This window comes from Opisthorchis viverrini, assembly GCF_000715545.1.
Source record: "Opisthorchis viverrini unplaced genomic scaffold opera_v5_34, whole genome shotgun sequence".
Taxonomy (NCBI): Eukaryota; Metazoa; Platyhelminthes; class Trematoda; order Opisthorchiida; family Opisthorchiidae; genus Opisthorchis; species Opisthorchis viverrini.
The window spans coordinates 1,951,489-1,968,133 of record NW_008751690.1 but is presented as its reverse complement, the minus strand read 5'-3'; the positions used below and the strand labels follow the sequence as shown (position 1 = coordinate 1,968,133).

The window sequence follows — 16,645 nt, the reverse complement described above, 5'->3', positions numbered from 1 at the left end:
CCACGGTAAGGTCCAGTCTCTCCGTGACGTCGTGGTATCAGCCTGTTATCTATCGCATCGTTGGCATTATTCTGCACAGGTTGATGGATTATTGGGAAAGACATTTGTGGGAATCACTCTGCCTTCTGCCCTGGCCAACGATGCACCGACCATATTTTTACCGTGAGACGATTTCATAAGCAACGCCATTGTAGCAGCTGGAACCATCGTATACTGCTTGTAGTTGATGAATTGAATTGGAGTTATCGCAATGAGGATGTCTTTGAATTGCATGGGTTGTGCAATGCGATCAGTTGGGCTGGGCACATTTGGCGGAAGCATACGCCCGATTGTCGTCGGTGTCACGTGTCCTTTGATTGAAAATGTACAACTTTCGTATTGTTACTAGGACCATGAGAGTTAGATCTTACCTTGGCACTCGACCCATGTATACAGCAATTTGGCACACAAGCCCTATGTACGAACATTTTTCAGAGGCCGCGTCTGCCTAATGAGATCCAAAGAAATCAAGCCGGTAGCAGGCTACCGAATATTTTTTAATCAGCCTTACAAATGCTTTCACATCAAGGAGAACTCTACGATATCGCAAATTTTGTTCCGAGTGTAATGTATAGCAGCCTTTGCACAGCACGGTCGGTGCAATAGCCCCTTAAACGCAAGATTCACTTGTCTCCTTAATACCATGTTAGTGTGAGCGTATGTTGTGTCGAATCGTGCAGATTCTCATCACTTTTTGCATCATTCCAGTTTGCTTTACATTCTCTGGATCATCCCATTAGTGTGATTGCATGCCTAACTTGGCAGGAGTAGTTTGAGGTGGACATGAAAGTTTCACTTCATCATACGGAACTTAAAGGTGCGGTGACTGTTCAACACGTATTTTGCAGTATTTATCCGCTGTATTAACTCCCTTGGCAAATTTGGTCATGAAATATACTTTGAATGGTCATCTGATGGAGTATGTTCCTATTTTATAACTACATTCTCCTTAGCTCGTACTCAAAACAGTCAATTCCTCCAGATCAGCTTATGCAGCCGTTGCTTTCAAACCGGCCTTTTTCGAAAAGGTGGCTCATATGGCATTGGATCGGGTGACGCGCTTCAAAATTCCAAGTCGGGTTTGTTGTATCCTCTTTGCCTTACGGAATTTTCAAGTCTTGTTGCAATGTTTTCAAGCTGTCCGCTTCGTTGGAGAAAGCAGTTAACAAGTGTCGCTTGATGCTTTCTTCTGATGACACTGTTTTTGTTGTACAGTTTTTCTGTCGGTACGGTGTTGTGAAAACCTACAATATGTCCATTGTTGATTGTGAACATTTGGAAGCGGTCTACTCACTAGAGCAGTCAGCGAATCGCCTTGTTATTACAACCAAGTATGTCATGGTTCATTTCATCTAAGCTATTGTTAGGGTCTTGACAGAGGTACTCAACAATTTCCGTCAATCTTCGGAAGAAATCACTATACTTGTAAAAGATGGTGAATGTATATTTCAGAACTACATTTTACAAGGAGGCAAGCAAATTAACTTGTACAGTTTTCCTATGTTGATTCAGACCATAATCAAATTCTGACTCAGTTGCCGCTGAGCGCTAGTGAGTTCGATGCTTATTTGGTGGGCTGTGTCAGTGAACTGACGTTCTGTCAGAGAGAACTTCGGGTAAGTTACTTGTGTGGAGGCTTTTTCGTCATTTTACACTCGCGTTTTTTTCCTGATTCGTGACCGTTGGCTCAGTTTTAGCTTGAACACGACTGTTTCACTCTATTAATCCTCTACTCAAAATTAACAACCCTGGAAACATTTTAACATAAATGCACTTAGATTCGTTACATGTGGTCCTCCACACGAGGTCACAACTTACTACTTTAGTAAGTGTAATGTTTTCACTAAAAGTTCGAAATAGCGCTCAGCTTTTCTTAAAACGAAGGCGAGGGAGAAAGGCTAAATACAAGGCTTCAAGCCAGGGTTGTCTTAACGCGAGTCCACAGTATTTCCCACTGGATTTCCATTGCCCATCCGAGGTTAAACTTGCGGCTTCGAACGTTGTTCGTTCGAGTATCCTGCTCTCATAGCTGCTACAGAAACTTATGATATTTCAGGTTTTTCTTGTTTCGTAGGTTCGGTTCGTTCACATCCATCGATGTCTGCGAAGCCCACGTTGTGTAGGATGTGCCTCTCGCCAATGTCAAAAGATGTTTGATAGGGAGCACGTAATTATGACGATGTCAGGGGTTACCAGAGCAAGCAGTCAGTGCCCTCTGAATGCTAGAACGCAATTAGTATCGTGGTCGCCGATACAACACAGTGCAGTAAATCGTGCTGTCACCACTAGTTTGTGTTGGAAACATGTCAATTCGTTGACGGGCACTTTCTCCTATTTCCACAGGCACTACTCGCCTTCTGCGAGCTCATCAGCCCCATCGTACGAATTTATTGTGATCGACCTGGTCGCCCCATTATATTTGCCTGTGCACATGAGACGCGACTGAGTGCGAACTTTGTATTGGCTACTTTACCGCCCGATTCCTATTCCGCCTCTGATTCTCAGCGTTCCCAGTCTGTTCAGCCACATCTTTTGGCAAGTAAAACACCTGTGCAAATCAGCCGTGTGTCGCAACCATCAACCACATTCAAGTGAGTTCAGTTCAAAGCATTCCTCATTATGGCAAGAAGAATAGCACCTGTTCTAGCATGAGTCCCTTTGTGATACTTTTGTCTAAGCCAGTACATTATTTTGACCCATCGGAACTCGTTTACCCCGTATGAATCTCTTGGCCTAGTCAATTTGTCAAGATGTTCGCCTTTGCGTATGGTTTCCTATCCACGACCAAATATTAAGCATTAGAAGATAGCATGTGCAGGTCCGTCATTTCCGCCCCAAATGCGATTTCCTGGAAATAAAGGCTATCTGAACCAATGTGACTTTTCCTGGGTTCCTTCGTTGCCGTAAAAACTGATCCAAAAGGTCTAACTATAAGGGATCATGGAAAATTTGCTTCCAACTTTCGTTACTCTGTGGTTCTACGGAGTACATCGTTGAGCTGTACCACCCTTTCGGAGCCTAACTGCCGTGCCACCCGAAGGCTGCATGATGGCTGGTATACTGCCAAAGCCTCGACAGGGTAGGACGAGAGACAGAGGCCGGGTTCGAACCACGGACAACAAGGGTAGGGCATTACCGGTTAAAACTCATATAGCTGGTGCTCAAACGAACACTTGATCTTCCAGCAAGGAAGGATCATAAGTTGGTAAAGGGGAATTCGGGGAGCAGAGGTCGGGTTCGAATCACGGACCTTCCGGTCAATAAATTCACACTCTAACCACGTGGGCGATCTCGCCCCCTAAAATGTTCAGTCAAATGACGATGACCTCTGGCTTTCCATTGTTTGATGTGTGTAAAACAAGGTAGGCATCGAGGGGTAGCCTGAAAGTTGAGCACTAATATTGGCAATTGATCTGTCTGACATGTTTCATTACGGTATAACGACCGCACGTTTTAGGAGGCTGCGCCACAGTTCCCAGTTACAATCGACTCTCATGATACATCATAATGCATTCGTTGTCACAGACAATTCACGCTGTGGGGTATTGCCGTTCCAAAACGAACCACAGACCAGGGTTCAGTGGATGCTGCTCACTTATAGTGGTAACAAATTATTCCCTTTATTACAAACTTACGGAAAGCACTATCCAAGGTTCGAGTTTCCCGATACAAAACTACAAACTAGCATTTTCTCCCCAAAATAGAACCACTAAACAAGAGATGGACAAATTCCAATATCATGGAGCATATTTCCGCGGTTTCTCTGTCGGGTAGCCATTCAATGAAGTACGGCAGCCAAAAATAGTTATTGAACATTGATATCATGCTGTCACTGACGACAACGATGATGATGTTCAGTGAGGGTATTGTTGGTCGGTAAGAGATCAAAACGGCAGTAACATGGGCATTGTGGGACACTATAATTTTTGTACCTTCAGATCAACGAGGCGGTGTAGACGGTTGTCCTCATCAAAACCAGCTCCAAGGAGTCCGGTCATCGTTGGGTGAACATGAAGTCCGTGAATGTAAGATACATCTTGGTATTAAGTGGAGCAAGCTGACGGGCTGTCTTAAACTCGCGAGCAAAAGAATAACTAACGTAGCTGGTTGTGCACAGCATGAGTATGGTTGTGGAGTAGGCCGTGCTAAGCTTATTGTTTGGCCAGATGACCGGCAGCCAAGACATGGGACCAAAGTAGCAAATCATCTAAGTTTTTATAGATTGTTGGGTAGTACCACCGTAGTTCCCTGATAATGATAGTGACATTGCTGTCGAGCAGGATTGTCCAGTGAGTTTCCACTGTTGTTCCATCGAATGTCTCGAACAATTTGGTGGTGCAACCGGAATAGTTTAGATTTAGTTAGATTTGTATCCGCGACCGGTGTTATCAGCTAATAATACCCAGTGTCAATGTTGATACTTGCTCAATTCTGAAAACTTCTCGCAGGTTTCCCACAACTAGGTGCAGGTATACCTGTCTTTGATGTATTCTCGTGCAAAGTGGGCACGTTTGCTCATATTTTCTCTTATGTTGTTCAGCATATCATCGGTGACGCATTCCGTTCTTCCTGAATTCAACAACGACGTGGCTGGCGATGAGATAACTTTGTTAGCTACACTGCCTCCTGCTGTTCATGATGGTCCCTTGAAAGAGGCTTCACTTTTTTCCATCATTGAGAACAAAGCTGATATCACCCACACACAGTTGCTTCCATCAATGTCCTCCCCGAAAGTGTCTGTCCCTCCTCGGCCGTTTAGTGTGCCCCGGCTTCGACAATCGGTAAGTCGGGCTGTTCAATACTTTGATCTCAAAGCTGTTTTTACTTAACTTTATTCTAATTTCTTTGTGCTTGGGCTCGTCATCTTGAACTGGATACGTTACACTTTCATTCGAGGTTTTATGGCTTGTTTTGTCCCTGTTGATAGCACACTTTTTCCCTCTTGTTCATACAGACCCAATTCAAATAAAATACCATAAGCATCACAGGTGTATTCACGTGATCACTTACGCTAGGTTATCTTACGGTTCGCTCTGAGTTCGACCCTACTAGTGAGAGGAAGAAGTCCTTCGCTGCGGAGTTATTTATTGAAAAATGCCAACGACCAGTTACAGATTATTAGACAGGGAAGCAAAACTCTCATTTGCATCCTATTTATAAAAACTGGACATCCATCTTCTCCTGGAACCCATCTTCTTGAACTTTCCTGGATATTCATTGATTCCACCTATTCATTGCTCAAATCCAAGCAAAGGTTACAAAGCGACTCCACAAATTCCGCAACAGATCTCCCATTTTAAAGAGACGCAAAGCGAAATTCCAAGGACAACACATACTACTCGCATGCCTCTCCATCAGTAGTATCATCGTTACACTAGTATACTTTTTACAGTCTTTTCTCACAGTCCTTTCTCACTTTCTCATCAGATTTCCTCCCCTCTGCAAATCGAAAAGACCGTAGTGACAGCTCCTCCTCCAAAGAAGGTGAGTCTGGCCTAAATACACAAATTTCTGGTGGGTATGAATAGAACTGGAGTGTCGTCCAAGCTGAATAGTGTTTATATATCCTTAGTACAAACTGAATGTTTCTGGTGTGGTAAGTACATTCCAGTCAACCCTATTTCATCGTATCATTTGCATACGTATATAGCGGCTGCTATAAATAATTTTTGTTGGCAGCTAAACTAGATCCTGTTATTAGCGAATATACACTCATCTGCAAACTAATTTGGTTCATTCGAGAGACTCACCTGGAACCCAGCTGAATCTCTCGTTTATGATGTTCTCAGGCAACTGAATGTGCTGCACCAGGCCGCCTCATGTTTCAGTCGCTACGATATTTGAAATATCGCGATACATGTATATTTGTAATGTGCTACTCATAAGGTTGCTGAAAATCCATCGACAGCCCACGACCGGTTTCGCCCTTCTTGATGAGTAGTAATTACAAATAGATCCTGTTATGTTTGTATGGCCAGCCGTTTATGTTTCCATAAATCCTTTGTATGTTCGTTTCCCTATGCCGCTACCTAGAATGTAGACATACTATGTACACTAGAAGCTGCCGAACTCATTGTTTATTCCTGAAAACCTCAGGGTCCAGACAGGCTGTATATATGCAACATTTCCACCACTCAGACGATTTTGATGTTTGTGTACCACACTGTGGTCTTCTCATAGAGCAGGTACATTTTTAAACGACTATTTCTGTCGCTCCCGAGTACACTTTACCAGCCGTGTGTCAAGCATCCGGTCGCTATTTTTACTGAATGAATACTGGGGTTTTGTTTCGCTCATTTGTTCAAAAACTCTTCCATCATGGAAGTCTGCCGACTGACTACTATTTGGTTTGTTACTTGACGTTATTACGCCTTCGGCATGCAGGGCAAACTAACACAAACCATCTACACATTACAGTATTCGGTAGGTTTTTCTTTACGTATATGAACCCTCAACTTATGAACGGCCGTCTTCATTTCTACTTCGTAGTGATCGTTCTGTAGTGTGGGTGGCAGTTTTGCTGCAAAACCCACAATTCGAAACTTTTTACATCAGAATTATTTCGTTGAGTAGCCCCACAAATGGTGTAACGCACACACATGCGACGCTCCGAACACACTTGAGCGTCTGTTTGTAAGTCTCTGACTAGCAACGTTGGTAATGTTCTGGTGTCAGTCATTTCTTCTTTGATAAAGCCTGTCCCCGGTGTTCGGAACATCTGACAGTTTCATTTTATATATTACCAGGATTTTCATTTGAAGATGATCGAGACCGGAGTTATGTACCCTGATGGTTTTGTACAATCAGTTTGATAACTGATCTATTGATTTCTGCACTAAAAGTATTCATCTCAACTATTCGCGTGAACCTATGTTTTATATAAATGCTATTCTTTCAGCCACAAAATTCGAATTATATTTACTTGTTTTTCTGACTCGGATGATCTTGAAATCCGGTGTATTCGCACTCTGCGCAAACGATGCCCCACTGTAATTCAATACGTAATTGCTCTCAGTATCGCTGGATGGCCGATTTGCATTAGGTACACCGCTGCTAGCGAGAATAATCGCAGATGCTTTATTAAGCTCGTATTTTTTGCTGTTGCGTCAGGAATTGAATGCATCTTAGTGAGATGACGTGACTGTTTGCTCTGCTGGGTGATGAACAAAGCAGATAATCTTTGAGAATGATTTGAGACACTTCATTGGTCTATTTCTGAATAATTCGTGAGGTGCGAAATTGGGCAAAACACATTCCGTGTACGCTGTCCGTGGTTGTTGGAGTGGAGTCATCTCCAGTCGCTTTCCACGATCAGTTCTGGTTGTCTAGGTGGTGATAATTTTCGTGGCAATTAGATCAGCTGAAGCAGGTCGGCATACAAGTACCTTGTGGAATTCACCGTCCCATAGTGCACAGTCATCCCGCCGAATAGTTGGTTCTTCAGCTTACGGTGCAATACCGCATGGATCACAAAGCAAGACACTCCAGAAAGTATGGGTTTAGATCCTAGTAGTCTTACTTGTCTCCCAGTCTCGAGCTGATCAGGGTAGTTATTGCATCTTAAACGACGTATGCGAATCGGCCACGGTAAGCCTTCATCTCAATGAGTCAAACAACCAGGGGGTGAACATGAAGCCCATAAAGTCAAATAGCTCACTTCAGACCCAGTAACCGTGTCGCGCTGGCATCGTGGGTTAAGCATTTGATCCGGTTACTCGATAGAACCCGTCCAACCTTAGCGGAAACGGAGATAATCTGCCTTAACGAGGGTAAAACAGAGGTTCACTGCTTCGTTGGTTTTTGCTGACGAAACTTCGGGATATATTTCATATGGTCCACTGAGGCCACTGCTTGTTTGTCTTTGAACCCATTTCACCTAATCAGTTGGCTGCGCAGCATTTCGGATTCCGTATGTTCGTTTGACTCCGGATGATGCAGCACGGTCACAGTGGTAGTTTGACAGGAAGCACTGCTCGTGATGTGCCCAGTTTTCCCCACGAATCGATCACAGCCCATCAACCGGTAACTTCTATGACATGCAAGAAGCGTTGGCTGTTACCCGCTGTAGGCCTGATTAGGTCTGGTAGGCGCAACCGCGTCGCCAGTGGGAACAAGTAAAACTGGTTGAACTAGTTCTCAGTAAAATATCCAGTGCCACACTGGAATAGCATTTCTATCGGGAAATCCGAATTAAAGCATTAGGTGTTACCGAGTTATCGGTATTTTTCGTGATTGTGGGGACCACACCGGCGATTGAGAATAATTGTGTGTCTCGGATCATCCAAACAGATAGGTTTGAGCAATTCAGAGTTGCTGTACTTGGAGACTTTGTGACTGTAGAGTAACTCCTATACGACCCGTCGTGTACGATTGACCGTAGTTTACGTCATTTTCATCTACCGTCGAGTTCATGTTCACCAGACGAGCACCATACATCTTTCTTAGTGTTTGACTCCGACGTATCCTTCTCATCCCATTTCCACTAGGCTCGGTCCGTTTTGTTTTCACACTTGGAAGAAAATGAAGACAGCGATCCGGAGCAAATTAGTGCCGAGGCACTGGATTTGGAGCTACAGCAATTGACAAGATGTTATGATTATTTGGATCAGGGACAGACCCGTCACAACACTGCCATAACTCCTGGCCGAACTATACTGGTCGCCGACTCCGACGAAGATTGACTCGTAGATTCCCACACCGTATCCAGACATTTTCCGGTCCCCACCATCCAGTTATTTTGTACATATTGTGCGTTTCCTACAGAAAAGATCTCAATCCGGTTCTGCATCACTGGTGCCTTTCTCAATCCATACACAGAGAGCTTGTTAACTTATTCTCCAATTCAAATCTGGTTCCAGCGCCTTGGAATTCATTAATGTGTTGTTGTGGGGGTATTCCTGGATCTTCCAGCGCCCAATGGTTATAAACTCTTACAACACGCTAGCCCAAAGTTTTTTTGAGATTCACTACACATCTACATGGAAGGAAGGATTGGTGTTAACGAGAGACGCAATCGAATCTCGTTTGTGGTCTTTGTGTAGCGTATTCAGTTGAAAGATAACATAAACAAAAGAAAACCGGGATTCAGCTGGGTTCCTTGTTAACGTCGACTTCATTTGCTAGTGAATTTATTTCGTCAATCGCGTTTAGTTTAGTTTTGAAGCTAACAGTAGTAGCAGTATAACTTAAGGTTGATTGACTCCGCTCCCTGATGTACCCGAATAAGAGCGAAACCGACATTGCTAGTGATTTATTTCGTCAATCGCGTTTAGTTTTGTGTTGAAGCTAACAGTAGTAGCAGTATAACTTAAGGTTGATTGACTCCGCTCCCTGATGTACCCGAATAAGAGCGAAACCGACAGTGGGTTGTCAACGAGCTTCCAGTTTATGAGCAATCAATAATGCTTTAAAGAACCCCTCAACTTCAGTTACTGTAATCATGGTTCGATTCCGTTAGATGTTTTTTGAACAAATCTGTGATATATATATATATATGACACGGACAAACTCGAGGGAATATGAACAGCGAGAAAAGGTCTTTCGCAAGCCATCAAGCGACCTAAACAAGATGGTATAACAGTTGACACCAGCACCACTTGCTTGTTTATGATCCAGGAACCCGAGTCGTCCGTCAATCCCTTCAGGTTTCAGCATAATACTGTTATGTGAATCGTCCAATAGGAAGCTTTTCTCACGAACTTTGGGCTAGTTAGTCATTTGCAGTCAGGAAATCAATAAAGGTAACCCCTGTGGTGGAGGAGGTCAGCGCCATGTGCAAGTCTATGATTACTAGGCTGTTCTAAAAATACCGTTGCGCCCCGGCGAGAGCCTGTGCACAGGTGTCGATCAAAAGTAGTTTATTAATGGAGCGGTTTATCCAAAGCGGAGCAGCCATACCCTACCGCCACAAACCCTTTGTAATGTGAAAACAATGCAGAAAAGTGAGTTAAGTTTCGATACGAGTTGCCCTCAGAAACAAGACTTGAGAGTAGTACTCCTGGATTGGAAAGGGAAAGGTCGGTTTCGGACCACGGATCTTCCAGTCAGTAAATTCGCGCTCTAACCACTGAGACATCTCGCCCCCACCTTGATTAGCTGTACGGGCATCTAAATTGGGTGCAAATTTGCCTTGAAGGGCGCACGAAAACGCCTTTGATGTTTCATCTCAGTCTGAATTTCTGGCAGTGGAGATCTTTTTTTAGGACGAGTTTTCTAAGTGGCCAACGTCATACCCATGCTCCCTCACTGGAGGGGGCTTTGCCGTAACGATATTTGTTGTTCCTCTTTACTTTTACGGCTATAACCGAAGGTACCTCGAGAAAACTACTTCCCGGGTCCAAAGGCTACTTTAAGGAAAGGTATCACTCCCGCTGAAGGTGACGTGCTGCATTAATATGATCGCTGTGAGGTGGATGAAATCTACTGTTGTATTGCTCCAGCTCAAATCAGATCACCGATCTTTCACTTTCTTTTGCATCCTTGGACTTGAGATTTCATAGCCCTGCATGGATTGTTCGATGTACCTTGGTTACGAAAAACTAAAGCATCTATTTCTGGAGGAAGACGTGGGGACTTCATGTAAATTCAAATAAATTGACTCTATGCCGAAAGGCTAAGGAGCACTAAACAGCTGTTTCGTCCTTATTGGGAAGCACCAACAGTGTACGTTTCTCGAAACTCTACACAATTTGGAACCGGTGACCTCTTGGCTAGTAGTTGGGTACTTAACCATTCGGCCACAAACAATTGACCAGCAGTGTGATTGGCTTACACTTGGATGGGACATGTCACTCATGCTTCTGTCACTGAATTTACAGCTTCCCATATTGACTGGCTCCTCGAATGGCAACATCTCAGATAGACGGTCCATTCAGCCTGTGATTTATTTCTTCTTCTGAGCTACTTATAGTTTGTTAGTAGTTTGGGAAAGTTTCTAGCGGTACCAATCGGGAAGAAACCTTGAAAACATCAAGATTCGCTTTTCTTCTTTAACTGGGGCTGCACCAAGTACGTCTGGCTTATGTTTACTGTGTGCAGTATGACACTACGGCAACCAACGTTGCTTGCTATTTAGTCTTTCGCTAAAACTACCCCGTCTTCCGAAACGAATGAGGCCGGACAGGTACTTCAGTTTGATTGAGGCTTAACCCTCCATCCTGGAACTTGCTGTGAAAACTCACCTCAAAAATTGAAAATAAGGTATACTTTGTTCGACAGAGTGACTTTTCACAGAATATCACATGAGGATGATGACCCTTCGGGATCGATCGGTAATCAGTTTTTAAATTTACATGATTGGACTCGCCTTATAAATGTCTGGACATTGTTCTTGTTTCAAAGAAATGCAATGTTTGGCAGTTTGTAGCCTTGTTTCGTAGCCTGTCCGCAGCATTGTGGGACGGAATAGGAAGGCAGGGATTCCTGAGCTTATCGGAAGTGTTTCGATGTAAATGACCGGAATAGGCCATCTCGCACGCCAGTCATCGTACGATGGCTACGCGCAATAGAATGACGAACAGCTGACAAAGAAGAACCCAGCGGTTTGAGCACTTGCATCTCGTTGACACACTTTGTACCTGGGGCTGCGAATGTTCTGAGTAAAGGAAAGGTGAAAAACGAGGTGCGTTATATCTAGGTTCAATACAGAATACGGACGGTGTACAAAAGGCAGCCATGTACGGGTTAGGTAAATCATCTGTGGTAACTACCCACCGTAAACTTGTCACCTGTAATTTACTTCACTATGAAGGATAGAGTCAGCATGTGGTGAAAGTACGAGGTGGTTGTTTTTTAAACCGTTTGTCAAACGTTTCCGGCCGACACACGTAGTCAGGCCGACAACGTATACATATGCATTCATCGATTTGGTTATCGTACATAAACCTGGAAACAGACACATTGTTTTCTGAGTGCGGGGCTTCTTCCCTGATTGAGACAGCAAGTCAAGGTTGTTTGAGCAAAATGGTTCGTTTGGTGTGGCTCATTTCAGGTTTTCAGTCATGAAATGCAATGTTTCATTAAACGAAACAATCTTTGTATATATTTGTAATGCAGTGCTCATAAGGTTGCTGAAAATTCGTCGACAGCCCATGACCGATTTCACCCTTCTTGGGGCTCATCAGGTGGGCGCAGTCCCCGAGTTTCCGTCAACCTTATGTTCTACTTGAAACCAAATTGCACGAATTCAGCGAACATACACTCATTTGCAAACTAATTAGGTTTCTCGAGAAACTCACCTGGAACGCAGCTGAATCTCTCGTTTGTGATGTTTCCAGGCAGCACATTCAGTTGCCTGGGGACATCACAAACGAGAGATTCAGCTGGGTTCCAGGTGAGTCTCTCGAAAAACCAAATTAGTTTGCAAATGAGTATATATTTGTTAATCTTCCTTGTACTTTCATACATTTCTATGTGTATAAGCACTCGACAATGTCAAGTCCATGGGCTGGATGATTCATATCATCATTACAAGAGAATTAACCTAAACTATGCCCTAATAATCCAGTGGCATTATTGGTGTTCAGTTAAATGGGTCTCGAGCGAATATCCGTTCATGCCGACCTAGTCTGGTAGTTTCTAGCATGGGATGGTATACGCACAGAAGGTATGATGTAATTTGAGTGACTGGGCTCTGTTGAAAATGCCTCCGTTCGGAAGCAGTAGATCATAATGCAAATTGATTTCGGTCCGAGCAGTTTCCCGTCCTTAGATGCTCACTTTCTGCACGCCAAACTTGCGGCCGATATCAGCCTTTGTATCGTTTTTGGGCTATTTCTAGCGAACTTGTACCACTCAGCAATGGTATTTTTGTCGGTATAAGAAGAGTACGTAGATGCATAACACACCGCACTCATTGAGGAGCACTGCAACTGCAATAAACTTTTCAAACCTAACATACAACTGTGTTCATTCGAACCGGTCACGCTAAAAGTGCATTTTTGTGAACATTCTTCGTATTCTTCCGGTTCTGTCTAATTGTGATCGTTCTTTCAAGATCGGTCGTACCAATGATCAGCAGTTGGTAGCTCGAATTCGGAATTCCGAACTCATCTTCGGGTTATCTGAGCTAATCACTGTTCATTATTCCCATGCAAACTATTGTCTCTTTGTGGAACCGAAATGTGACAGATTCCGCGATGGTTGGTGAAAGACACTGACACCGCCGAAATTATAACACACTTGGTGAAACAAGTGTGGGAAGCGTCTTTTTTTCTGACTACATTGTACAGCTGCTGGTGCAACTGTTATGTTCGCTCGCAGGTTTCCGGTCTACATTCGTACGGCAGCGCTAAATTTGAGCATACATGTACTAGGACTTACTTGGAATAGAGAAGAAGATGGTTGATACTGGTCCGTCGGTATCTTCGCTGATCGGCTGGACATGGACTATGTACAGGGTGTTTGGCTGGAGTCGGCGTAGGATAAGGCTGGAATGTTTCTATCAAAGAATTTGGACAAAATGGGTAACATTATCATGTGCGGTATACTGATTTGTAAACGAGTTGTAAACGATTCATGTTTTAAATTTATTGTCCATCTCTGGAAAAAAGCACTGTGTTGATTTATTCACAGGAAGTGATTTTCTCACTGGACTGATAGGTTACTTTGTTCTCGAGAGCATTCTATTACGCAGGAAGTATTCACTTAGGTCGGAGGTTTCATTTGTGAAATTTCGTGCGTAAAAGGAGCTTGGTTTTACCTAGTTTTGCAATGTGGTAAATTGGAGGTGGCGAGCTCCTGTGAGGTTGCACGTGGTTATCCGATCAGCCACTCGTTTTCTAGGCCTCACATTACCAGTATTGTCATTTATATTTGTATGGAATTTAATTCGCAACCTTCCAAGAGCAGCATCTTCCAAAACACGAGTGTAATTTACGTCCCTTGCTTCAATTCCAACAGTAAACACTATTTTTGCATGAAATCGACCGATGGTAAAAGGATTCGAGGAGCCCCGTACGTAAATTGGCATTTGAGACACGATCATCTAAAGCTGAGAAGTACCCGAAGACTGGTTCCCCTGGTCATCAAACTCCATTGTTCTAGGCAAAAGAACATCTGTAGAAGCGACACGCAACTCTAATGGTTCGACAACTTCCCCATTACTTTCCGGCTTTTCGGGACAACTTAACGCAATGGAGTGTATTACCATTCAAAATCGGCTGTGCATTCCGACGAAGTGACGGGGCGTAGTTGGGGTCGCTTGGACTACATCTGCAGCTCAACCAGAGGTACACGTCTAGATGATGTCTCCTCATATATAGTACATACAGTTAATGTTGAATATCTTAGACGAGCTTACGGGATCAACAACTTTGGATTGCGCGCGCTCTGGATCCAAATACGGTTTCAGGCCATTGTGGTATGATTCCTCTGCTACCGGCTCGTAAACACGTGGACCCCATGTGACTCGGATTCCTCGAACGCCTGGATCCGTGTTCTGTTCCCGGTGGTTCGGAAGCGCACGAAACCGCCTTGGTTTTTCAAACGCATTATGCGTGCTCTCACCCGACAGCTTCCAATTAACCATAGCATCGTAATGAGTACTTGAGGCACTCGTTAACCTTGGGGCCAGTTCAAGACCTGTTTGTTCCATTTGCAGAATGTAAAAGTCGTTGGCTTTTGGTATGGGATCTTTGGGATCAAGTAGCTTGTATGTAAGCTTCATAGGCTCGATGCTTCCGAAAGAGGCTGGAATAAATTGGCAACAGATTGTGTTGGTTAGGGCATTACACTACTCAGTACTAAACCACCGGTTGATCGTCAGTAGCACGAGTGGGCTTAGATTGATCGGACAGACTTGCTTTTGGTTATCAATTTCATTATAATCACCGATGAACAGAAAATTCTGCGGTCAGATATATATAAATATATGTATATATATACTAAGCATCAGGTACAAGGGTGTATTAAAAAATAATAGCAAAACCAGTGGTCACTATTGCGGGCTTGATAAATACTGAACTGCTCTGTGCAACTGGAATTGCACACCGTAAGCTTGACTGCGAGCTATGGTTAGTCAATTCAGGTCACCAGGATCCTTCTGGTGTACAGAAAATCCTTCAGTGTACAGATGGATCAATAATGGTGCTTACTTAGCGTGATGTCGGCCGTTGCATCTGGAGTGGTGATATTGGTCCATGTCCCTTTGAGTGTGAACTGGAAAGTGCTCTACACAATTTTGTGGTGGTCTAGCCAAACGGGAGAGAGGACATGTCATTGAAAACATTCCGCACCTGCAAGGTTGTCTCTTCGGAATGGATGCTTACCCTAAGAAAATAATGCTACACCTCATTTCTAGTGTCTCCATATTTTATATCTTTACACAGCAATTGAACTATGCTCACAAAAGTCGTTTAGCCCTGTCAGTTTCCCTGCCCCATATGACCTGAACAGTCGTTCACGCGGTGTAGTCAGCTTGGTGCCCGGCCATTCACAAACAGGCCCGTCGATGCAACGTTCTACATGCCTAGTGTTTTCCCATCCTCCTACATGCACCCCATATATTTTCCGCCACCTACCTGTGTTGGTACAGTTGAACGGTGCTGGTCCCGTGCGTACCGTAACGGTATGACAGGGCGGGGTGCAGAAGCACGCTTGCCAAAAGCGGGGTCTCTGCTGTGTAGTTGGTTGTTTTGTACTGTATTCTGACACAGTGACCTTATAGTGGCACTGAAAAAGTAGGTGTGTGAGTTCAAGCTGCACGACTTCATTGCCCTGGAAGAAAAAGACAGAATAGTGAAGTGAAAAATGAAGCGTGAAATACTCAACTTTACAGTTTCCTCGAGGCATCTCAAACAATGACAAGGGGAAGCCAAACCCATCTTTGATGTAAATAGACTAAACTCCACAAGAAATTCTTAAGAATGGAAGTCGTTTGTCCAAATTCATCTCACGAACTTACGTAAGTAATCTTTTTGTGATTCAGATAAGCTGGTTGTCCTTGTGAATATCGGGTTTCAATACACACCCTCGGTCCCCACTCTACTGTATATTGTTTGTTTCTCTGGATTTGTCCTAAAATAATAAAAAATACGAATAGCTTGAGTTGATCCGCTTATGAAATTTAGAGACTGAAATTTTAAAAATCATTACACTTATAAAGAACACTAAAGTGATGTTAGTAGAGTCCTTGTGACTGATCCTAGTAAAATTGTTCTTTCCGAGAGCTCGGATCGCTCCCACTTACTTCATGACTCGTCTTTTCCACTTAAACCATCTGGAAGTTCGTTTATGATTCTCAAAAATCTAATTATTCTGGTGAACGCTACTGCCATATATATATATATATATATATAGTGCAAAATGTGCCCATATCAGACTAGGTGTACCCCACCACTCTTAAGGTCACTGAAGACTCTTCGACAGCCTACGACCGGTTTCGCCCTTCTTAAGGCTCATCATTTAAGTTCTTCCAAACTCATTTCCCACTTGAACTGTTATTCGACAGATTTCGACAATCATCCTCATTTGCATATGCATATGCTTTTGACAGGAGCCTCAGCTTAATCCAAATGAATCTCTCGTCCAGGATAGTCTGCTTCATTGTTGTGAACTTCTCAGCAGCGAGCTCGTTACACGGTTCTACCGATATTCAAGGCTACGGTCA

General features: G+C 43.6%; 3 protein-coding genes across 3 annotated transcripts in view; 2 read left to right on the top strand and 1 right to left on the bottom strand.

Moving 5' to 3' along the window:
* Positions 1-887: 887 nt before the first annotated feature.
* T265_13071 (hypothetical protein) lies at positions 888-8,720 on the top strand (the record flags this gene model as incomplete). The annotated part of the gene is made up of 9 exons (XM_009167023.1): positions 888-958; positions 993-1,118; positions 1,156-1,370; positions 1,407-1,531; positions 1,552-1,655; positions 2,383-2,630; positions 4,580-4,820; positions 5,467-5,523; positions 8,526-8,720. Coding segments are annotated over 9 exons (1,380 nt in total), but the record flags the coding sequence as incomplete, so codon positions are not given.
* A 1,250-nt stretch (positions 8,721-9,970) lies between these two features.
* T265_02696 (hypothetical protein) overlaps positions 9,971-16,645 on the top strand; it is a gene marked incomplete at both ends in the record, with an annotated part of 10,961 nt that continues 4,286 nt past the window's right edge. The window contains 2 exons of the mRNA XM_009166998.1: positions 9,971-9,980; positions 15,366-15,604. Coding sequence (XP_009165262.1) covers positions 9,971-9,980; positions 15,366-15,604 — 249 coding nt within the window. The remainder of the gene's footprint in view (positions 9,981-15,365; positions 15,605-16,645) is intronic.
* Positions 11,252-16,645, bottom strand: part of T265_02694 (hypothetical protein) — a gene marked incomplete at both ends in the record, with an annotated part of 16,873 nt that continues 11,479 nt past the window's right edge. Inside the window, 5 exons of the mRNA XM_009166996.1 lie at positions 11,252-11,632; positions 13,360-13,477; positions 14,339-14,727; positions 15,558-15,753; positions 15,941-16,053. Coding sequence (XP_009165260.1) covers positions 11,520-11,632; positions 13,360-13,477; positions 14,339-14,704 — 597 coding nt within the window. The remainder of the gene's footprint in view (positions 11,633-13,359; positions 13,478-14,338; positions 14,728-15,557; positions 15,754-15,940; positions 16,054-16,645) is intronic.